At 34.4% G+C, this 24,557-nt stretch overlaps 1 protein-coding gene across 10 annotated transcripts in view; it reads left to right on the top strand.

Annotated features, from left to right (window-relative positions):
• The window catches only part of CNTN5 (contactin 5), a 670,135-nt gene that overhangs the window by 278,161 nt on the left and 367,417 nt on the right, over nucleotides 1-24,557 (top strand). For all 10 annotated transcript variants that reach the window (XM_074916722.1, XM_074916731.1, XM_074916703.1 and 7 more), the window contains one exon: nucleotides 24,338-24,467. In XM_074916722.1, the coding sequence (XP_074772823.1) occupies nucleotides 24,410-24,467 (58 nt within the window). In that variant the 5' untranslated portion in view covers nucleotides 24,338-24,409. The remainder of the gene's footprint in view (nucleotides 1-24,337; nucleotides 24,468-24,557) is intronic.

Raw genomic sequence — 24,557 nt, 5'->3', positions numbered from 1 at the left:
AAAGATCTTCATACTGCTCTGATACATGCAGAAAAGTTGAAAGGTAGAAAAAGGGAAAGCTTACAGCAAGAAAATTACTAGTGTAACTAAAGAGGAACAGTTCAAAGAAGGTAATTGTTTGAAGTGTTAGAAATGATTATAGCAATTTAAAGATATATTTACAGCTAGACACTCTCATACAAGTCCTAAAATACTAGTAAAGCAAAAAGAGTTGTCAGCACCACCATAGAGTTCAGACTGGATGGCTGCTTTGACCTAGGGGTATTTACTCAAGATCAAACCTCATTATGAAGTTTCTGCTGTAACATTATGCCTCTACCCATGTTTGAATTTGCTAGTCTGTACCACTGGATCACCGTGCAAATACAAAATTATTGGGAGGCTATGCAACCATCCATGAGAGAAGTAATTCAAGGTTTAAATTATCAAGACAAGAGTAATAAATTATTTGAAAATAATTAGTTTTTTCATTAATTCATTATGACTTTTTCCTGCATCCTTTATATAGCACCATAGAAATCTTTATAGAAAAATAAGTTTTTAATTTGAAGGCACCATTGCTTTAAGCTTTTAAAGTTGCATTAGACAAAAGAAATGAAAATCAGACTCTATGACACTTAGGTCTCTTATATTTTGACTTTTGACTTTATTTTTTCATTATACCTCTGTCTGAACTTTCTGCATATGTAGGAAATGTCAAGAACAACAGCTTTTTCCTGGTTTCTTTATAATTTGGAATCTTCTTTTTGAAATCTAAAATGGAAAATATGTATACCTAGAAATACATTAGTTCATGTTTTCCACTCCCTTAAAATAGAATATATAGTTCTAGAAATGGGCACATATGTTACTCTATCTAAAGTGAATACACCTTTTTCTTTTTCCAAATAGTTAAAGAGAGGAGAGGACCTGATGGCTATATATGCAAAGACAAGACCCCCCTGGTTTTAAAGTTGGAACATCTAGAGTCCTAGAAAATATATGGAGAATTAAAGAAGCATCAGCTAGTTTTTTAGACAGTATTACTAGTCACATATTAAACTGAGATTCAGAAGGTTATACTGGAACTCTGAGAACTTCTGTAAGACAAAATAAAGAAAAAAATTTGCCATTTCCTTGCAGCCTTTCCGGTTGGTCGTAAGAGTTACGTATCGATCAAGGTGTCTTCAAATTAAATCCTAAAAGCAATGCAATACTTTCAGTAATGTCTTTCAATATTTTCCCCCTTTATTCCTCACAGAGTCAAACCACATTATAGTTTAATCTGAATGCCTGCCCAAAGGGATACTATGTTCAGCTGACCCATTATAAAGTTTCCAATGGAAAAAAATTATTAGTGTGTAGAAAAGCGGTAGAATACTTTTTATTTAATCTGCAGAGCTGTTTTTTCTGCTATCACAATCATTCTGTAGATGCCTTCTGAAAAATACAAGTGTAACACTCATGTATCAGAATGCATCTTCCACTTGAAAACCTGATACATCATCTTTGGCAAGAAAAACGAAAAAGGAAAGGGTGAAAATTGTAATTATATTTCCTTTCAGCCTTTCTGCAAGGCATACAAAATGCTTCAGAAATTTTTTAAGATCTGTATGAAGAAGAATATGTGTAAAATCTCAACCAGTGTCACAGACCTTCCCCAAATACATTTGTCTATCTTAAAAAAAAAAAAAAAAACAAAACCAAAAACCAACACATAACAATAAATAAATAAAAATCAATATAAGGTGAGACTTCTAAGTTCCAGAGACGACAGCTGATTACTTTTTTACTATAGGGACACTAAAGTCAATTATACACTCACTATCCATGAGTTCAAATAATGTTAGTGACAGTTTTGTGGAAGGACAAAGCATACAGTTAAACTACAACTGGGACTGCTACCTTGAGTGCCCAGCACTGGCATTTAGATACAGCACCTAGCTGTCCCTAATTCATCTAGAGCCTTTCAAATTCCGCTTCTTTCAAAGGCTGAATTCACGCAGACATGTTTAGACTCAGAGGTTGACTCCAAGGTTCCTTTTATTCAGTGATACAATAAAGCATCAAAATAAATACTTAGGTGATATGTAGCACACATATTCCAAGTAGGATCTTACCTAGTAGCAGTTTGAGCATGTGGTCTCAAATTAGGATTCATCTGTATGCTCTTGGCATCCTGCAATCCTTATAGACACACGTCCTATGTTCTCTTCTTATACAGCATCTCTTAGTGTGCATTACAAATTGGTAATCATGTTATCACTTGCCTAAATACACATGCAAGTTGTAATCATGGACAGCAATCCATTTAGTGCATGCTATGTACCTTGCAATGCCATGTTTGAAAAATATTACTCCACATGCATATAATACAGGACTTTCGTAGATGTTGGTCAGCCTTTTGATACACTACCAGGCATCTTGTTCATTGTTCTAACACGAAGTGCATGGCAGTTGCACCCTACATCTTTCTGTGATTCCAATTTCTTTCATGGCTACAGCACTTAAATTTCATGTTTCCAAGGCTGGGAAGCATTGCCTCTGCCTGTAGTTGAGATAATCTTGAATGACATAAAACTTATGATTCAGACAATTCATTTTATTGCTTGAAATGTGTTTGATATCAGTCTAGCAGAAATTTTCAATTCACTTCTTTCTCGGGGAACAAAATTACTTTGGTGCAACATAAAAACATTGTGAAGGAACATAAATGAAATGCCTTTGTGTAATTAGCTTTATACCAAAAAGTTAATATATTTTTAGTAACCTAAAATAGAAACAAAACCGGATTTAAAATGCAGTGGCAAAATATTTCATTTGACTCAAAACTCTTTTTAAAAATTATTAACAGTTTGCAAATAAATTCAAAAGGCTAACCCTAGTTTTCTGTTCAACTGATCTTTTTTGCGGACAGTCGTTCCAAAAAGCAGTTCTGCACTGTCAAGCCCTCCTTTGGCAGCCCACATTAACATCTGCTGCTAACAATTGTTGTCAAGGAATATTTATATTAGTAATATGAAATAAATATTTATTTTCCTTATCATTTAACTCTTAACAACAAAATATTTAGCAATCTCTCTGGACATTTCCACACCTCAAATAATATTGATAATAAAACCCATTGCCCTTGAAAAACATGCATAGGTAACATATTTTAGAGAACTGAACAATGTGTTGTTGACAAGAAAAAAGAATGAACTAATAAATGAGGAAAGTTAGGTTATTATCAAACATACATCTCCATGCTCGTCAGAAACTCCAGTTAATAATCTCTTCTTCCACTTCCACTCTCTCATCTTGCCTTTCCAGGAAACTTACTATTCTAACATTTTACTGTTTTGCAATATTTAGAAATGGGACAAAATAGATGATGACACTTTTTAGACACAATTTTAGTCTTGGAAGTTGAGATTCTAACAATACAGACAACGCAACTGCTGGTTCTTAAATGTTAGACAGGTAGGTACTTTATTGGGAATGCAGTAAAATGTAATGATACATTAATTGACAGAGGATTAATAAAGCCCCAAACTTTTATAATAACAATTTCATTAATTTCAGTAACCTTCAACATTGACATCCTGAAATGCTTTAGTTGTTTAATGCTTTTTTCAAAATTCTGGTAACTAAGAAGTAATTTTCTTTAATGAAAAATAATATGAAAACACTATTGACCTAAATGTAAAAATATTAATTCCTTCTCCTGGTGACTCTTAACTGTAGCAGACTGATGTTCCTTGCTTTAAACTCCAGTGCTTTTTGGCTGTTTGTACTGTGGAAGTTTTCATTAAAAAAAAAATCCAGCTTGTTGATATTTTTTTTTGTTTTATTTTCCAGATAGATTTACAAACCTTTAGTATCAGTCTGTTGTTTTGCTAGTCGTCAGTAATATATCCGTATCAGCTGTATCCACAGTTGTATCACAAGTGTCTTTATAAATCCCTGATATGCTATTGTAAAAAGGCAGTTCTGGCAATACATTTTCTGAGATTGGAGAAAACTGTACTGCTCCACGTATTGCAGCTCTTCTTCTTCCTCCATCATAGTTTGGGTATTTCCTATTGCTGATAGCAATTTCATTGGTGTGTTGCTCAACTCCTTACTGGTTCAAAATTTACTGCTAGAAATATCTTATTTGCACTGTCATTCAAATAAAATCTCTATCTCTTTACTTAGAAATTAAAATACTACAGTGCCCTCCAAGGGAATCTATAATTTTGGTTTAGAAGTCCCATAATTCACATATTCTATTTTTGTAATTTGTCACTTATTTCTAATATTCAAAGAATCTGCTGATACTATAATACTTAATTTCTGTAAAATTGTAAAGATGGCTCTTTAGTTCTCTCTCTTAATAATGAGCAGAATCAAGGCAATTAAATTCCTCCAGAAAGCCCTAATATAACAGCTTATTTTTTCTCAGACTGAGATGTTGATTGGCCTGGTTTCCCACCTCCTCTGTTGTTCGTTCTCAGATCAAGTATCAACTAATGACAGGGGCCTGTTACAAATTGGAAGTAGTTCTAATCTGTGATATAACTTATTTATTTAGTAAGCCTTTTGAATAGATCTTTAATTAAGTAATATAATGAAATCTGGATTTATCTATTTAATCTTGAGTAAAAAAAAATCCCCAACACAAAATCAGTGGCACATGCATTAATACAGGCATAACTACAAAAATAAGAAATTTCAGTTTTAATTTTGAAAGTTCTCCATTTAACACAGACTTACCAAGACATATTTTCCAACGTGTTGTCTGTACTAAGTTATGATAATAGTAAACAGCTACTTCTGGTAACAGCTAGCTTTTCTAGTTGGAGTAGACATTTTGGCATTTGCAAATTACCCTCATCTGGTAACCTGATTTCAGAGCAAAATTGAATTCTGGATCTATGCGTTATATCTCCTACTAGACTGAAGTTCTCTCTAGTTTTGCTACTGTTGCCTCTTAAAGGCTCTTGAACAATATTTTTCCTTTCATGTCATGATTTTCAGTAGTTTTTAACTTCCCCATAAACTGATGTTGGACTGCAGCTTCTCAAACTCATTATCAGAGAAATGTATGTATAGCTTGAACAAAATCCCTACAGTTTTTTTTTATTCTTTAAAGAGAAGAGAATGTGTCTAATGGGTGAAGATGTATTAGATATGTTCAGTTAAAGTATAATCCTGTAAGATGTTGCTGAGTGCACTTCTGCAGTGCTAGTTGGGTCCATTTACATGGGTGGTTGCTTAGGGTTCGTTCTTACAACTGGATTGTAAATTTCAGAATATTGATGCCATAGTGCAGTAAATGAATTATTGTTCTTGTCCCTCTAATATATAATATGATTTGAGATAGAACCACACACATAGAGCATTTTCCTGAGTTAGAAATCAGCCCTCCACTGGAGTTGTGTGAACGAAAGAATCATCTGCAGTTCTGCTAAAGGCAGTCAATGTGGCAGTGTCAGATGGTTTCCCAAGGTACACGCACAACTCCTGCCACCTGCTGTTGCGAGTGTTTGAAGCCCTGCAGTGGAAGGTGTGTAGAAGTACCTATTCACAGACAGTATTATGTGTGTACAGCAGTTATGAAAATTCTTGCTGTCTGTGACTCATCAGCGATGGGAAGAATAGCTCAAAATTCAGCATATTTGGGTTTGTTTCATTCCAGAAACTGTGTTTGCAACTGGTGTCCTTACACTTTTTAGTGACAAAAGTTCAATAAAACTGTGTGCAAAAATAACATTTAAAGGTCCTTTATTTTCTTTTAATACAGTCTTTTCAGATTCTCTTCAGTTTCACGTGCTTTTCTGATGTGGTGTGATTTTTATCTCTCTGTAGTTCTAATAGTTTATTGCTCAAGGATTAGCAGAGGGAAAAAATCTATGACAACACTGGTATGGATTACAAAATCTGTCTCTAACACACCATGACTGCTTTCAATTAGGAAAATATAATGTTAATGTACTAATAAGGACAGAAGATAAGACAACGTTATTATTTAATTTTAATGGCTCATTTATTTTTGTTTCCCTTTAGCTGTTCATGTTGAGGTACATGGTTTATGAAATACTTTTCAAAGTAGGAGGTTGTGATGCTGCCATTAGTACCAGGTATAGGGCTTTCTAAGAATTAAGATCTTATTATAGATACTGGAGAAGAGGAGATACCCAGATTATAATCGCTTCTGGTTAAGAATGAGGAGATGTGGCCAGAGCAACCAGAAAAACAGTAAGGTTTATTATCTATAACACTCCCTACTGAAAGCAAAAATAAAGCTCAAGTACTTGATAAAATGAAGAAAATCTTAGTGTTTGTAGGAAAGAAGTGGGAAAGTTAGAAACCCACCTAAGGAAAAATAGATTCTAGAAAATAATAATAATTTTTAAAAAGGCTGGACTATTTCTAAGCAAGAGTTTCTTTTGACCCAACACAAAGAAAGACCTTGGTATTCTTAGTAGAAAAGACATTGTTCAGATATGGTGCTATGAGTCGCTAGTTAAGATAGTTAACAGAAACTTAGTTCCTGTCTCTCGCATACTTTTAAACATGTTTTAATGGCAGTTTGGAACCATTGTGTGTTAATGAAGATAATAAATATAATATGTTCTTCAAGGTTATTATCACAGTTAATTCATGAATAAAATTATCTGCAGGTTTCGGAGCAGGTTTTGAAGCTGGCACTGAGAAAAATATTTAATGTCTCCTGTCATCTGTTTTTTTGATTGCTTTTTTTTTTTTTTCCCCCTCTACCACACAGAAGTCATTGTATGATTTTTGCTGAAACTAACTTGGATTGTTTAGTGAAGTTATTTAGGTCATAATTTGGTTTATTTTAACCCTTCTTTTTAACAACTCCAGTAATTTTATTGTCACTCTTTGGAAGGATGAATCTATAGATCCTAAAGGCTAATGGAGAAATAAAGAATTTCACTAAGTAGTTATGGTCACTTCATGTTTTATGATAGGAAGAACAAGCCCAGTTCAGCTTCTGGCGAGACTAAACACCATGAAGCATAAAAAGTCAATTGTGCGAGTTTGTGTGCTAGCATTCAAAACTCTGATGAGCATCACACTGATCATGAAACCTGACCAAGATGTGGTCAAATGGACATATAGTTACCAATTAAATTTAGACCATATATGTCCTTGATTTCACTAATTATTAGAGCTGCTTTTTACATATCAATGAGTTTATTAAATTGATTTTTAAACTAGTCAGTTTTAACTACATTATACTGCTTTTTGGATGCTCTTAAATGAGCACCTTTAATTTGAATTATGTTGGATTAATTTCTCTCAGCAAGTTAAACTAACATTTTTTTTTTTTTAAAGTGAAGAAGTAGATATTTAAACACACAAGTTTGAAACAGCTGAAGAAGAAATTATTCTGATTTTTTTTGTTTCTGTAAGTTCAATTTCACTATCTGCATGTCAGTTAATTTAGTATTAAACAGATGTTTTTATAGTTCACCAATATTTCCAGTAACTCCAACAAAAAAAATTGTAGGCTAGGAGAAAATCTGTGTTTGAACAGCTGTGTTTATTGTTAAAAATAAGACCGTCAGTATGGATGTGTTTCATAGAAAGAGTTATACCTTGCAAACAAGGTGGAAAATAACAAGTTTGAATCTTAACAATAATAGGTTTACAGTTGTCATGGGGTATACCCTGAGAGTGATAAACATGTCCAGTGACTTTCTATGGATTGTCTTGTAATCAACATTGCTCCTGGAGGAGACAGATGAATGATATAATCTCTTTAACTCATTCTGTCTCACTCATTTTCGAAAAGGCTAAACAGATAGACAGAGTAATTTACTTAACAGAAGGTCATGACTGCCCAGTTGAATCTCTATTAAAGGTACATAACATTCAAAGTCAACTCTTTATCAGAGAGTGCAGTGATAAGACAAGGGGTAACAGTTTTAAACTGAAAAAGAGTAGATTTAGATTAGATATAAGGAAGAAATTTTTCCCTCTGAGGGTGGTGAGACACTGGCACAGGTTGCCCAGAGAAGCTGTGGCTGCCCCCTCCCTGGCAGTGTTCAAGGCCAGGTTGGACGGGGCTGTGAGCAACCTGGGCTAGTGGAAGGTGTCCCTGCCCATGGCAGGGGGGGTGGAACTATGTAATCTTTAAGATCCCTTCCAACCAAAAACATTCTATGATTCTATGAAGTAATTGTGTTTTAAATGCCTTCTTTTATAGTGACATATTTCTTGTTTTCTTGCATCTTATGGTTGTATTTTCATACTAAAGGCTTCCTGAATTACCTACTGTTTACTTTGTAATTCCATATGCCAAAGCACTGATGTACAGCTAAGTACTCAAATATATCATTTATATCTAAGCTTGTCTTAATCTTTCCAATATTTTAAGTTTACATAACTATGCAAGTTTGTCTGTAAAAAAGTAAAATGTATGAGTAACTTGACATATGGAAAAATAAATACTTGCACATAGTACTATCTGTTTGTTAGTAAACAACCAACCAATTTCTACTCTTCTGAATCTTCTTCTCAAATTAGCAGAGAATCAAAAAAGTAGAATGTGTTTCCTAGATACCAATATTGCTTTTCAGTGCATTAATTCTATTCTAAAAGACAATGCAACAATTTCCAGGAAGTGTTTGTATCATAGAATTTCGAAAAATTAAAATTAATGTATTTAAGAAAGAAATTTCAGTCTCAAAATTATTCTTAGTGTGAGTTTTAAAGCTGTTCTTGGTATGCCACCAAAAAAATAACATCAATAGCTTTATTTTCCATAAATGCCTTCTTATTTTGAAAAAAAATAAAAAAGAAAAAACAACCCAAGTTTTGCTCTTTACTGTTTAGGTAAAAATGGTAAAAGTATAAAACAAAGAACTTTTTCTTTTTTATTCTGTGGAACAAAATATTTTTATAAAGAACGTATTAGGTGGACATCGGGACATCAAACTGAAATGTTTAGGTTTGATAAAAGTCTTGACAAGTTAAGTTTGTCAGTGTGTGACAATAAGATAAGATTTAAATTAATGTAGGTACAATATATATACATTGGTATGTACATGTCTTCATCTTCCATCTTGTTCAGACACAGCCAACTGGTACTGTTGTCACCCAGTATAGTGATACGTGTCTCAGTCAGAAACCTGGACCCAATGGCTTTTGCATTAGGAAAGCTGAAGGGATAAATGATGGTGAAGGCTGGCAGAACCATGGTGTTTTATCTTCACGAGGAGAGGGGGCATGCAGGGGAATGTGATGAATATTGCAATGCTGTAGGAGAGAGAGCCTGGTGCTAAAAATCTCTAGTGGTCTGTGGATTTTCTAAATTTATTCTCATCTAATTTTATACTACTGTATGAACCAACTTGCAAAAGTAACACGACACTTGTAATTATTGTGACACTACTTTGTATATCTGAAATAATGTTTTTATATTTCCTGTTGCATTGTCAAAAGAACTACACCTTATAATTGTATGAAAAATGAAAACATATCCTTTTGTTTGCCAGACAAAGGTTAAAAAAGGGCATTATTGTTTTTATAAATATTGCTCAAAATGAAAATTGATTTTGTCAGCTTGGAAGCTGTTTTTGCCAATGGCTGTTTGGGGTTGCTGTTTAGTGGACAGTAGCCAAGGGAAATTGGCTGCAGCAACATCAGGAAATGGTGCGCTGGAGAGAATTTTCAGTCCTGTCCTTGATCAGCTGAGAGACACACTCTGATAAAAATACCCACAGAAAGGAGGTGCAACTGGTTTATTTTTCTTTTTTTGTTTCTGCCTTTTTGCATTGTATTTCTTCCTGAAGACTCCTGAAGTTGATGAGGAATGATAAAAAGTGTTCACAAGGGAGAAAAGTTTTTCTCCAAATTTTTTGTTTTCCTTGGGAAAAATAAAAAAGCAGAGATAATAAACAGTGAGGCAACTCATACTGCATTAACTTTCTAGTGTATTATATGCAAATACACAAGGGCAAAGATAGCCCAACAAAAAAGGACAGTTGGGGTAAGATGTGCTACAGTGGTGTATATAGGAATGGGAGACACGGAAGATTTATTTTTGGATTTGTAGCTATCCTGTAATATTTAATCTGCTTGTGCTATGAAAATAGAAGTTATTTGCAGGCAGAATGAGATGATCTGTCTTTAATTGTTCACCTTGGTCATTGATGGTGACATACAATTTACATTGTAAAAGAACAGCTGAGGAAAACTGGTACATTCAAATAAAAAAGAATGAAAGTAAAACAGTTTATTCAAATCTGAAGTTTACAAATAAGAAAAGGTAACATTGGTTCTCCTCTGGTCTTTAGATTACTTTTACTGCATTATGTCTCTCCTTCACTGGATTCAGTGAATTCATAGACTCGTTTTCCTTATTCCCCACCTCTTCTGCAACACTGGAAATACTGGATAATCCTTCTTAAAACTGTGGTACCTTCGCTATGTTTAGCAAATCCTCAAACCATCAGGAGGAGAGTGAGACTCCTTCCCTTCTGTCTCTAGTATAACAGAATAATCAGACTAAATTTTGTTGACACAAAGTGGTTGGATATGAAGGAACGTACATCTTCCTCCTGAGACAGGGAATCTGAGATACCAGGCTCTACATTTCTCATCAGCTTCTCCCTCCTTTTACTAAATAAACTGTTACCCAACTCCCCCCTCACCTCAATTAGTTTGGGAGCAAAGAATATATTGAGGAAATTAATTATTTTATTAAATGGATTATTTATATCATAATTCCTCATAATACCGTTGTGCTATGTGTTTTCTGGCTGTGACTTTGCTGTGGTTCAGGAAACATTCTCCACCCTTTAGCTTATGAAAAGAAGATCAAAACAGATTATAATATCCACTTTCAACTATAATATGCGTATTAACTAATTTTCTTGGTTTATGTCTACATAACCATTATAAGCACTTTGAATGACTGTGGCCTAGTTTGGTTTCTTAATATTTGTCTCCTTAATGAATAAATTGTCAGAAGAGATTCGCACATCTAAGTGAGAAGTTGAAACTCAAATTCTTTTTAATTGTACTTCCAAGAGCTAAATTTTCTGAAACAGTAACAAGATGTAAATGGAATTGTAGTAAAACCAGTGGCTATACCTTAAAATTAGAGATTTATTTTTTTTCCCCTGAATGAATTATGAAGTCTTCTTTACTGAAAATTTTAATAGTGTTAGAAATAAGATGTTTCCCATCCATTGAGTTTGAACTCTCTCATGTGTTTTTAGCTTTGGATTTTCCTTAGCTGTGAGATTATCTTTTATTATATACTTGTAGTGTTGAAGTGAAGGATCTACAATTAGAAACCTTCTCTTTCAATTTAATGGAATTAGGCCAAGCTAACACATGACTGCTTTCCTGTATAATTACCTATGAAAGATTATCATATTTCTAATGTCCCTTTGTCCTTGTTTAAGTCTGTCTCAATTTATAAAATCAGTTTGATTTAAAATCAGTTTTATTTATTTATTTTATTCAATTATTTAATTTATTTATTGCTTTAATTAATATAAAGTTTTCACTCTTTAATAGGTAACCTTATTGGGCCAAGGAGTCCCATAAATACGAAGACTGCAAGTAATACTCTACTTACACTTAAAACAATGTTCAAAGCACAGACTATACATGCATCTCCATTTTCAGTAGTAATCTACATAATCATACTTAATAACATGATTATTCTTTTATTTTTAATAATTTTAAAATATTCCAGCATAATGTGGAAAATAGAAAGAAAAAAATTAAACACGCCACAGATTATTTTCTCTTTCCAATTGCTCAGATAATTTTATGGTGGGAACTGTCACAACACTAAGTTGTACAGATAGATCATGTTAATTTTTATGGATAACCTAATATAGCTAGAATCTAAAAGAACACTCAAGAAGAATCGGAAGTATAACATCACATTTAACAAAAGGCATTACCAGACTATTTTTAAGAGCTTATTTTACATAACGCTGTGTCCTCTTGGCATCTTCTGTCCCTCTGCTGCTTTGCATGAAACCTCTAGTAAAGGCCAGGAAGATGACAGGCATCCTGAGACAGCATTCATTTTCAGATGTGTCACTCTGCCTATTAGCCACCCTGCTATTATTGTTTGGCAACAGGGGTTAGAAATTGAATTGTAAACCACTTATGATTCCAACTAATTATCAGGGAGGGAAGAGAAGCACCTTCAATTCCTACCTCAGTTCCACCTTTGTTCCCTTACAACCACTAATCGGGACTGTGCCAAGGGATTTCTGTCTTTTGGAAGGGAATGGTTAAACTTTTAATACAAGCAGGTATCATTCCACACATCTTCCAGAAGCACAAAAAATCATCTTAAGTAGGTGTAGTGATGGGCCTGATACTTCACACCCTGTGAAACAAGCAACTGAAAACTCTGTCCTGATAGAGCCTTCTCTGGGTAATTAAGAGGCTTTGCTAGCACTTGCTCAGCGCTATGTACAAGAACATCCAGTAGCCCCAGGCTTGTATTTAACTGGCTGATTTTTGCCTGATGTACTAGTAGAATTTCAGCACACTAACAGCAAAAGCTACATCATTCCTTCATTATGTTTCATTACATTTTGCTGAATCGTTGTTCTTACTTTGTATTTTACAGACAACATGAATTTGCCCAAGTGAAGCATCAAAAATGCCATGCTGAAAACTTTAAGCTGTGTATAGTTTGTGTTCTTGCTTCTAAATTCTCCACCTTCGTGAATGGGAATAGAGAAAAGAAATAAAAAAGAGATAGTCCTCTGTCACTGAATGCAGCCTACAACCAGCTGGAAATTGCAAGCTAAAGAAAAGTGACACCATTTTGCAAGCCAAGTTCTGATAGACATTAAAAGAACTGGGGGAGATTAATGGAAGGAAGTAAGTGCTGTCAACATAATGACACTGCTCTCTGGAAACCAGTAAGAGGCTCATGACTTGTAGTTAAAGGGGATGTTCTCTCCCCAGAAAAACTGTTAAGAAATTATTTCAGAAACTATTTCAGAAATAAAAAACAGTGAATGAGGAAAAAATTAGGAGATATCCTTCCAGTTCCCCTGACAGAACAGTGAAAACTTCTTGGTATAATTAGGGAAATGTAGGTATTCTGTAGGGAGTGCTAAAGTTCTTGATCTTCATGGTAATAAACTACTCTTTAGGATGCCAACAATACAAAAGTGATACTAAAAACACTTTAGCCACTTGACACAATGAAGAAATGGTAGCAAAAAAGTACGAAATAACTTGGTCTTTGCAGATCAGATAGTTCCAGTTTATGCAAAATTATCACTATGCTGAATTAGATATGAATGTTTTGTGCTGGCTGGTTAACTCCAGAGAAATATGCTACAATTTGGTCTGGATTATATTTGTGTACAATTATTGGATAGTGCAGAGATCTATTGTTAGTTAATGTGGTATGCTATGGCTGGAGCCACCAGGCCTGATTAGAGCTAGTATACAGTTCACATCTTAATTCATAGCTGTTGTATTATGATATTATGACATCCTGCAGAGACAAGGAAGAGTCCTAATTTTCTTTTTTTTTTTTTTTTTTTTACATGTAATGGTAACCTCCAAGGTGATGGTTAACACACAATCCTGGCCAAAGTCCATTTGCATGTGCACTAAAACAACCTCTGCACATTCATGTTATGACATTCTTCATTCCTGACCCTTAATTCTGTCAAGCAAGGAGGGATTCTACCTGCTTCCTGAAAATACTACATTCCAATACTTTACTCTGAAGTGCATTAAAGGAAGGGCTGCTAAATTATAAAGCAACCTCTTCAAGAAATGAATCTTCAATCAATAAAAGGCTTGAAACTGCTATTAACACACTTTCTTGTAAAACATAAAATTAAATTATCTTCCAAATAAATATGTGAGAAAGTGTCAGCACCACCGGCTACTAAGAGTTACGCTGTCTAAGGGTTGTTCTAAACTCAGAAATGACAGGGTGTCTGGATAGCATGTATGGATAAAATTTATAGTAGATCATTTATTTTAATCTATAAAGGAACCAGAAATGCTCTAGTTATGAGCTACGGTGATTCTAAACATTTACTAGATTTTTCCTTTAAAGGAAAAAAATCCCCATAGGAAATAATGAAGGCAGTATTAATATGGAGAGGACTATCTAAAAGAGTCAGTCAGGATGTCTGCCCTCCTCCTTTATCACTAATACTGCAGAAGGTTTTACATTATGGTATCCTGGGCTTCAAATTAAATGTCAAATTCAATTTGCCAGTGAAAACATGAAGTGTGTGACTGCCCTTAGAGGGGTAACCTGACAGTACAATTTCATAATTGGTGTCTGCCCTAATACTGAGTTAAAATACAGGAAGAGATTTTATTGGACTGCAGTCAATCTTACTCTTTAAAAATAAACAACCCACCCCCAGATAAGCTAAAATACATTTCAGTAAAGTTCACCAGCTTTGTTTAAAATCTTTAGAAAAATAATGTTAAATACATTATGTATGATAACAGATACAAACCTCCCTGATGGGAACATGCCAGCAGTTACGTCTTTATGTCTATGACATTTAGCTCATAATAAAATGAGATTTGTGAAAGAAAATGAAGAGGTGCTTATTCCACTTAGAGTACTTTATTTTTTTTCCTTTCTGTTCAGACAAGCTTGTGTTTTAATAATGAGATTTCTAATCCACTTTAATATCCTACCATTATATCCTAGTGAACTATCTGCCATATAAGTAATAATAATGAGGTATGTTCAAATATAAAAATGCATCCTTAAGCATCTAGACACTTTTAGTACTGGTTGTAATTAGAAACTTAAGAAACATGTGCAATTAAATATGCTCATAAAAAAACCAGATGCATCTCTGTAGCACCAGTCAATTTGTTGCATCATTAATATTCTTCAGTATGACAGTTTAAAAATGTATTGCAGTGTTTCAAGTGGAAAATAGCTAAGAACAAAATTATTAACATTTAAAACACCATTAACTGTTTCAGAACAACTGAATGTTTTAAGTATCTTCTCCCAACTCATTTGTGTTTTAACTGCATTTTCAAATTCTGCATCTTTATCTATATCTCTAAGAGCTAAGTTCCAAAGATGTCTTTTTACTGTATGTTAATACATTTTTTGCTATCCTGAGATGTGACAACTATTAATTCTAATGAGATAGTCTAGTACAACCATTTAAATAAAAAAAAATTTGATTCCTTTTTTCTTGTTCATCTGAGTAATTTGATATTGAATTAGGTATATATTTAAAAAAATACACTCTACATTAAGACTTTTTTCCAAAAGTAGTTAAGTGTCTAAGAGACTTGTGTCTCTTAAACTTAGGAAACTTTTGGTCTGTCTTGAATTGAAGACGTAACCCTTTTGACTTGTTAATTTTTGTGGAGAATACTCTCATCTGAATACATATGAAATAAACCCCTTGTGCTTATGCAAAATCCTTGCATAACAGTGATGTGCCCTTGTCATGGGGTCTGTATACGTAGATCACCTCAACTTGGAGAACATGTGCTTTATTCTTTCTCAAATAACAGTATAAAAATTATGGAAGGACACCTCATATTTGAAAAGCAGAATAGTGTTTTGCTTAGATCAGGTTGCCCACAAAAGTGGTTGAGTCACCATCCCCAGATGTAAGGATGTGTAGACGTGGAACTTAGGAACATGGTTTAGTGGTGGACTTCTCAGTGTTAGGTTAATGCTTGGACTTGATGATCTTTAATGCCCCTTCCAACCTAAATTTCTCTTTTTAGCTAAAATTCTGTATTTATTTGATTATATATCATGTTAAAATAAAATACTTGATTAAAACTGGTCTTGTTACCTAAACCTCAGGGCTGAACTAATGTGAAATCTGCTGCTGTGACTAATGCAGGTATTGACCTGGACGTCACAAATCAAGACAACTTTTCTATATAGTACTGTCATTTTTCTAATTTGTGTATTGGCATTGAGGCAGGCTTGTAGCATATACGCACTGTTGGATCTTTCACACAGAATCTTTTTACACACAAACCTCTCTCTGTACCTTCCATCCTCTCTACGTCTGAAACAGCCTCCTCCGGTCACTGCATGTAGCCTACATCCGTTTTGTATGAATGTCCTTCTGACAGGCTGAGCATCATGTAAATCCCATACGCAGAAGATAAGCACGGTATTGAAGGATCTTACTTTTTTCTCAACACACTTTTGGGAGCCTACCCTGCACCTGCTTTATAAAGTGAATAGGATCTCACGTCTTAGGCACAGAAAATTTGTTGATCCTTTTCATGTACAGTATTGAACACCCTGGTGCACAATACACCCTGTTATGCCAGAGCTGATTTGTCTGGAAGTGAGCACAGAAATGAATTGAATTTACAGGTCCACAGAGAGATTGTGGCTACTACTTCAGAGCATGATATACACACAATCTGCAGGGTTTTATATCCTTGCAGAGCGCTGAATGGTGATGCTGTTTTGTGTTATTAAAATGCATAATATTGTTAGTCTGGCAGTTGCATTAAGTGGAAGGCTTAATCTGTGCTTATTTATACTGGCTGATATAATACCAGATGCAAGTGGCAGTCAAGGATATTTATTTAAGTGCAGTCATGTTCCCTCTTGGCACTAGTTGGCTACTGCAGAAGAGAGGCCAAGATGAGCTGCTCCTCTTATACTTCAGAGGTAGATCTACTGTGTACAGCTGAGACACAAAACAACAGCAGTGTCATGCTGGTCCTATCATTGTCCTTAATCCCCCTGCTTGGTAGAGAAAAGACAATTTGCAGATGTGATTACTCTGGCACATCTTATGATCCCCCAGAGGAATCTGGAAATAATTAAGTGGTCCTGAAAAGAGTAGCATAAAAATATACCTTTTTTTCCTGCAATTTTTGGTTGCAAACAAATCAAGTCTAGTACAAACAATTCAGGTTGAGGGCAGGTAACTAACATGACACACATTTTTGAAGATGTTCCTCCCTGAACGTCTCAAGTTCTCTGAGGGCATCTGTAGGACTTAATAAAAGTTCTTGAATATATTCCCTGAATAATTAAATCAAAATACCAAGAAATGTCCATCATCAAGGAATGGTAATTTTATTGTAAAACCACTGGGATAGGAGTTAATTGACTGGTTCAATTTTTCACATCTTATGGAAACTTTCATACAAGCTTGAACAAACAAGTGAAGACTGCTATCACTCAGTTTTAGCCATCTGAAGGTTAATTGGATAATTTAGGGTAGCTTTCTAGGCTTCTGCTGCTATTAGGTTTCCATCACAGTTAGCAAAGGAATAAGGTTGTTAATGTCTCTCCAAAATAGCTGTTATGGTTTGAATGAATTTTCCTTCAGGTTGTCTATTTCTCTTAATTTACTAACAAGAGAGCTTGTATACTTAATTTCCAAAGTGACAAATTATACTTAATTTTTCTCTTTATTCTTTATTTCCTACTACTTACATGTGATTGAGATTGACACAACTACACGAGTGTGTCGTAAGGGCTTGTGGAACTTTAGGCAATAACTGTTCATAAAGTTCATAAAAAAACTAGAGACCTTAAATGTGGCAGTTGTGAGCAAATATATGTTACTTCCAGTCCAGGCTTTAAGAAACTGGAAAATCACACTAATGAGGTCAAGCTGTGCTGCAGTGCTAATTCTCTAAGCAAGAGCAGCAAGGCTTTCTACACTACTTCATTTCCAGCAACTACTTGTTCTCTGAAATGTGAGATGAATTTTAGAAACTGTCAGTCTGTTTGACAAATGGATGGGGAAGAAAAAAACAGAATTAATTCCACTGCTTTTCTTCTCAGAAGGCCTCATCCAGTAGCTATTTATTCACCAGAGAATATAGTGGGAGCAGCATGTTCAAACTGCCTCAGTGTCTGCGAGTAGCACAGGAGTCCATGGTTGTACCCCTTCTAAGCACACAGTACCTAAAGGTATACCCTAAGTCACTTGACTTGCCTGAGCAGTACTCAAGTTTTTCATGCTATGTTCAAATGAATGTAGCCAAAAAGCAGCACCTCACTATTGCTAGAAAAGCTGGGAAGTATTTCTGCCATCTCCTCCTTCCCCTGAGCATGCTGATGATATTTTATGTCTGATTATATAAGAATCCTAAAGAGGATCTTGCTCCTCTATCAAATAACATCGAATGATTCCTGAGCTAATTCAGCATTAAAACTGCTTTCCTGTTCAAATGATTCTGTTAATCTCCACTATACTCATTAATGGTTGATTTGGTAAAAAAGTAACATTAAACATAATGAAAATGCAGTCAGTTGGACGAAATATTATAATTTCCTTGCTTTCATCACCAGCTTGATATGCATGTGTTGGAAAGGGAGACATTCTGCATTTTACATTCAAAAACTCTTTTAAATATGTATGTCATATTCAAATACTAGAAAATAATCAATGTTTAGTGCAATATTAATTTCTTATTTTATGGGTACTGTGCAGTTTTCAGAACAGGTTTAGTTCATCTGAATAATTCAGAATCTCTTGGACACATAGGCACACTGAGATTCTTATTCAGCATTTGCAATCAAATATTTTGGGGTTTTTTTTAGAGCAGTAGTTCAGATGTTCATTCACCAATATAGAAATTGTGATTGATCCCCATTTCAGAAATAGCCAGTTTGCTTCTTTTATAGACTATCATTCTATGCTTCTTCCTAGAACTTGACTGGTGCCTTTGAAAGCTCTATTAACATCATGAATAAAAAAAAGTTATAAAATATTAATTTAGATATTTAAATTCCTGGTTGCTTGCCAGGAGGAACCTGACAAGGAAAGGTTCCACTGCTGAATAAACTTTTACTATTGTTAGCAGTAAATTAAATGTTCATAAAACAACTCAGAAACTGTTTTATGAAACTGCTAAAACTAGTGCCTTATTAAATTTTCTTTACAATAGGTTGAACTATTATTAAACCTTGAAAATAAATTATCTTCCCTCGGGGTGATAATCAATTGTACAAGATGCCTTGCTGTTTACATTGGTTTAATATCTTCTCACTTTCATTTGTCCTATAACAAATTCCACTGACATTTCAATGTAAAAATGTCTATGGTATGACTTTTATCAACTATTAACTTAATATGTTTTTATTAAATTTAAACCATTTTGTAAATAGTATTGTCAAAAAGACTTTGAAGTGAGCAAATGAATACTTTGTTGAAAGCAAGCGGGAACATGAACTCAGTAGAGGTTATTTATATTCTGTATAACTGGTGTCTGTCGTAATCATGGTTTAGTAGTTAACTTTATATGTAAATATATCATCAGGGAACTCTCAACAGGCAAACTCTTTTTAAAAATTTCCAGTCAAGCTACCTCCTCTGTTCATGATGAACTTTGGAACATCTGAGTCTTTGCTTTTCTAAAGCCTCTAATTCTCCATGGACGAAGCTTTACCAGGCCTGATACTCATGGGAGCAAGGAAGATGGGCTGAACTGCTGACTGCGGCAATTTGATTCATATCTTCCAAGCCCTGATTGAAGTAAAAGTTGTGCAGGAGGGCCAGACTTTGGTGTTGATTAGAAGGCTTTAATTAACTTCTTTAAACTAGATCTTCAGTTAGATCTCTGTTTTTTTCCAAGAATATAACAACCCTTTTAGAAAGCCTAGTCAGTGATATTTAGCTCATTGCATTTACTGATTTCATAGGTTTGCCACCTTGAGGAAGCTTCGTTGAACCTTAGGCCACCATCCTCCACTTACTATAAATTGCAGAAAATTATTTCCAAAAAATTTTATCTAAAACTGGGTAAGTATATCTGTTCTTTGTAGGATATGCTATTTCTTTCTTTCCATTCAGACATGTAGGTGGCAATAACTTACTTCCTTACTCTCTTCAGTTCCTGCTCTTCCAAGTCCATATAGAACATCAGAATTGTTTATCACTGGTGTTATTTGTTCACTTCCTGTGAGCATGTTCCTTTTTATAAAGGAAAGGGAAAATGAAATAATCTGAAGTGCCAGTGACTTCAGCTTTCTCCTAATATATATTGATACAGGAAAAAAATATTACACAGAAAATGTCACGTCCTTTCCTCTGACTGTAGAGACAAAGACTTGTGTTACACTGCTTTGAGAGAGGGTGTGGATTTAAGTAATCATCCCTTTCATGCTGGTACAGATAAACTGATAAATATGCATGAGATGGAGAAGGGAAATGAGGGAGTGATAATGGAAGAAAGCACTTTGATATCAATATCACAGTATCTATGTTAAAAGGTTCACTTCTTAACTATTTTAATGAAACTAAGAACAAATCTTTGCAGTTGCAAAGGTGTTACTATTATTGTTAGAAAGACCATGGTTTTCCTGAATCTAGTTCAAGCTTTTTGCACATTAGTGTTGACAATATTGTAGTAGTACCCATGCTCTAAGTATTTACAAATTCTTTTGAGAGTCAGAACCATGATACAATATCCACCCTGCCACTGCTAGCTAGAACAATTCACTTAAACATACTGAATGGTCAATGTTTAAGTAAGTTGTCTACAATCAGCACACAGAATTAAAAAAAATTGCAAAGCAATTTGGCAGAAATTCTGGGGAAAACAAAGGACTGTGGATATTAGTATCATGTGGAAATTGAAAATGGCATCTGCTAATTCTTTGTTCAGAAAAAGAACTTAAATTTGTTACTTAAATTACTTGCTGCACATTCTATACATCAACTTTTATGTAGATCACTGATTTTTACAAGTTGCCATCAGGGAAAATTCATATCTTCAGTATATATAAAAAAAAAAAAAAAAAACAAAAAAACAAAAAAACAACAAAGATCACTGATTCTGCATATTTTTCAAAGAAAACAGAATAAGAACAGGAGCGGGGAGGGGGGGGGGGGAATGAACAAATGGTAGACATTCCCTCCTTATTTTTAAAAAACTAGAGCTTTGTTAAATCATGCTATTAAAACAAATCTATAGAACATAATCTGGACAACTTCATTTTCTTTTCTTGCATTGAATTATCAATGAACATAGCAAACTGTTCCAAACAAGCCAGTTGGACTTTTGTGAGGTCCAAATTTATATTTGGGGGGGAAAAAAAAAAAAAGATACTGTTCAGCTGAAATGATTTTTAATTCCTTTTGAGCAACATCTTCAGCTGTATTCTTTTGCACTGCTAAGTGACTGTATATTCTGTTCTATATTCTTAGATTAAAATGTAAATGCTTGTTTTAAAAGATTCCTCATTCTGGGATGGAGATATTCAGGGCTGAAAGAAAAATCCAGGCAATTAAGAAGATTTTCAAACCAAGAACAACTAAATACTCCTTGTATATACACCCTTAAGGTACTCTAAGAATGAGCCAGTTTTAAGAATAAGAACTTTCTTACAAGATTTAAGAGAATATTCATTAACTGCAACAACATTCCTTTTCTTTGTTTTATTTTTTCTTTTTTCTATAAGCAAGAAAGCAAGAAGATGCTTTTAATAGATTTAGTGCAGCTTTGGTCTTTTTGCTATAATCATAAAGGAAATCTTCAATCACCCAAGATTCTCTAAAAGTGAGATCATTGTCATCCAAAGATCAGATGACAGCCATTGATAGTAAAGCTGGGAGTATATCCCTTCATTAAATAAATGAGCAGAAATTGGACCATATGCCTATTTTTATTAAATATAATGTTTTCATGGTCTTGCCTTTATTATTTCCTAGAAAGCACCTTTGTGATTATCCCACATGCCATGTGGTAGTCCCATATATGCAATATCAGTGTCTTTGTCAGACTGTATGAACTGTACTCTTCCATTCTTAGATGTATGATCACCATACCATGTTGTTATGCATTCTGTTTGTCCATATAGCCAGGAAAGTGTTTGCCAGGTATCCCTGAAGAAAAAGGTAAAGATGTGAGATTCTTTCATTATGATAATAATCAAGATTTCTAGATTTTTAAAAAGGTATACAGTGACATGTTTTTCCCTTGCTTATTTTGTTAGTAATTCTCCTGCTGAGATAAGCCAACATATTTATACAACAAACATCCTAATAGGAAGGTCAGTGTCCAACATTCATCACTTAATTCAGAGCATCTCCCTGTCATTGCACTCTGCTTTTACATTTTAATATGCCTGTGTAACAGGAATGAGGTTTGTTTTACATTGATAGGGTCAGGTTATGTAAGTTACAGTTCAGGGTTGGTATATAAAAGTCATTACAGCTATTTAGGTGTAGGCTCCTTATCTGGTACGAGTTGTCTTAACACTGTTGTCTTTACTAAAACTGCCATTCAAAAGACACCCTTTTTCCCAGAGAGTTTAAGTCATCATGTTTCATGAATGCAAAAGGTTTTTCTGATGTTCCAGTCACTTGGCTACAGTTATTTCTTATCCCGTTTCTCGTCTACCAATCACAACCCTTAATATTATTTTTTAATTGTCTGATCCAGTAGCACAATATTACCCAATACTAATAACAACAACAATCATACCCTTTAATGCTATAAGCTTTGTATATTTTTCCATGTTTATGCAACAGAGAAATCACCAAGTTAACATAATTTTTATGTTACGCCATTATAAAAGCAGGTAAAAAGAAATGAGGAAAAGAGAAAGAAGAGTAAAAAAGCTGAAGGTGGGGGAGAAAGCTGCGCTTTACCCTCTTTAATAGATATGGCCATAAGGGAAAAAATGAAATATTAATGAAAATACTTATTTCCAAAGGCCGGGACAGCAAAGAATGCTGAACAAGATAATTCACTAACCAAAGGAACATGGTGACTCAAAAGCAGGTTATCACTGAAGTGAAAAACAAAGGCAGCTGACATTAATAATTAATTGAGGAGGTTTCCTGTGGAGGTTTAGATGAGCTACAGGCACTATATGTAAAGTCCCTTGACTACCAGTTTGTTATGTTCTCTTTCAGAGATGCTTATGTTAATGCGTACACCCAATATTAATCTTGCCTAGTCTGTTACCTGGAAGGAAGTACAATCCTAAATAGGAATTTTTTGTCTGTGTTGAAAACCATACCTGCTGTGCTGTATAAATGAAAGCTGACAAGTTACACCTTGTTGCAGGAGTAACTACCAGCATCCTAAACAGATCTGTCATTTTGTGCTCACACTGTGTGTGTCTCTTTGGATGTGTGTGCATACATGTTTGTCCCTATGTACGATAGAAAGACTACCAAAATAGGTTACAATTAGAGATGCCCAGAAAGCAGTTGAAATGGAATAATCCAGCAGGACCCTAATCTTACTTTATGATTTTTTAAATTTTGTGTGTGTGTGTGTGTGTTGAGCTTTGCCTCTGCTGTCTTACTCTTCTAATGTACAGGATAGGACCCCCTGAAACAGCAAGTGTGGCATGTAACTAAACATTATAATCTGAAGGAGTCATATTATCCCCAAAAGGGCTTTGATAGGGGAACAAAGCAATTCTCCTTTGTCTTACTATTCTGTCCTGTGAGATCACTCTTGTACTTGTGATCCACAGTCTCTAGGTGTTGAAGATTCCTTGGGCTCCAAGAAGAGGATCTCAAAGCCTTCCTAAACAGATATAGGAAATGAACTCTATGTTTGCAGCTTAGTGTTTTCCAAGTCAAAGACCAGAAGTACACTCGTGTCCATACATAACCAGCTGAAAGGTCTCATATTTTGGATTGAGTTTTCGGTCATTTGAGCACAAAATCGCTAAATTCTGGTTTGCTTAAGTTACTGGTATTGTTAAAGTGAGAGCTAAGAACACAGTGGTCAAAGATGTAGTGTGTCAAGATGTATATATGAGTCATGGGACAGATAGGAAACAAAAATTTAAGGAGTGATAGAAGGAGGTAAGTATGAATAATCTGTACTGTATAAATGGTTGTTGTTTCAAATGTATTGGTAGATTCCTTACACAAATAAACTGGGAAAAAAAATGGAATCCATTTCAATCCAATTTACAAGTAGCAAAAAAAATTTGAATTTTCCTGAGCAAATTATTATTTTGTTTTGGGCTTTTAAAAATGCTTTATACCAAATGTCAACATACTGCTTTCCGGAAAAGAACAGATGTCAAGCTATATACTTTGAATATGTTTACTGTGAAAGATATGTGTACTATCTTCCATCTAAGTTTGGCTTTTTAGAAATTCAAAGCTTCAATACTCATCCAGCTTTAGGGTGGTATCCATATATATATATATATATATATATATATATTTCTCCAAAGCACTGCTACAGACATTTCATCTATTAACACAGGTTAATTACTGGAACAAGATCCCTTTGAGTATCTGTCAGGCTACCTGCCCTTGTGTATACACAGTTCTTTGGAAATAGACTTTCAACTGCATTAGGACCATCTTTGTCTTTTGAATTGTCTGTCATAGTATTGCAAGATATTTTTAATTTTCCTAACAAAGACATGTCTTTGTCTCACTAGGCTAAGCTTTAATGAAGAAGCGTCAACGTTGCTAAAAACTGCACAAAGAGGGACTGAAGACCTTTGCGACCAATGATGTGGTTGTCATGGAAACTGTTTCTGTTTCTGTCACTCACTGGCTGTCTTTCAGGTAAATCAAAACAAAAACAAGAAAGCTCTGCTTATTGTTTTGAGGCTCTTAACTGCAAACAGAAATAGGAAGATGTAAAAGCATGCCAGA

The sequence above is a fragment of the Athene noctua genome, chromosome 1, assembly GCF_965140245.1.
Source record: "Athene noctua chromosome 1, bAthNoc1.hap1.1, whole genome shotgun sequence".
Taxonomy (NCBI): domain Eukaryota; kingdom Metazoa; phylum Chordata; class Aves; order Strigiformes; family Strigidae; genus Athene; species Athene noctua.
Note: the sequence above shows the minus strand (reverse complement) of the source record. Positions and strands in the feature narration are given on the sequence as shown.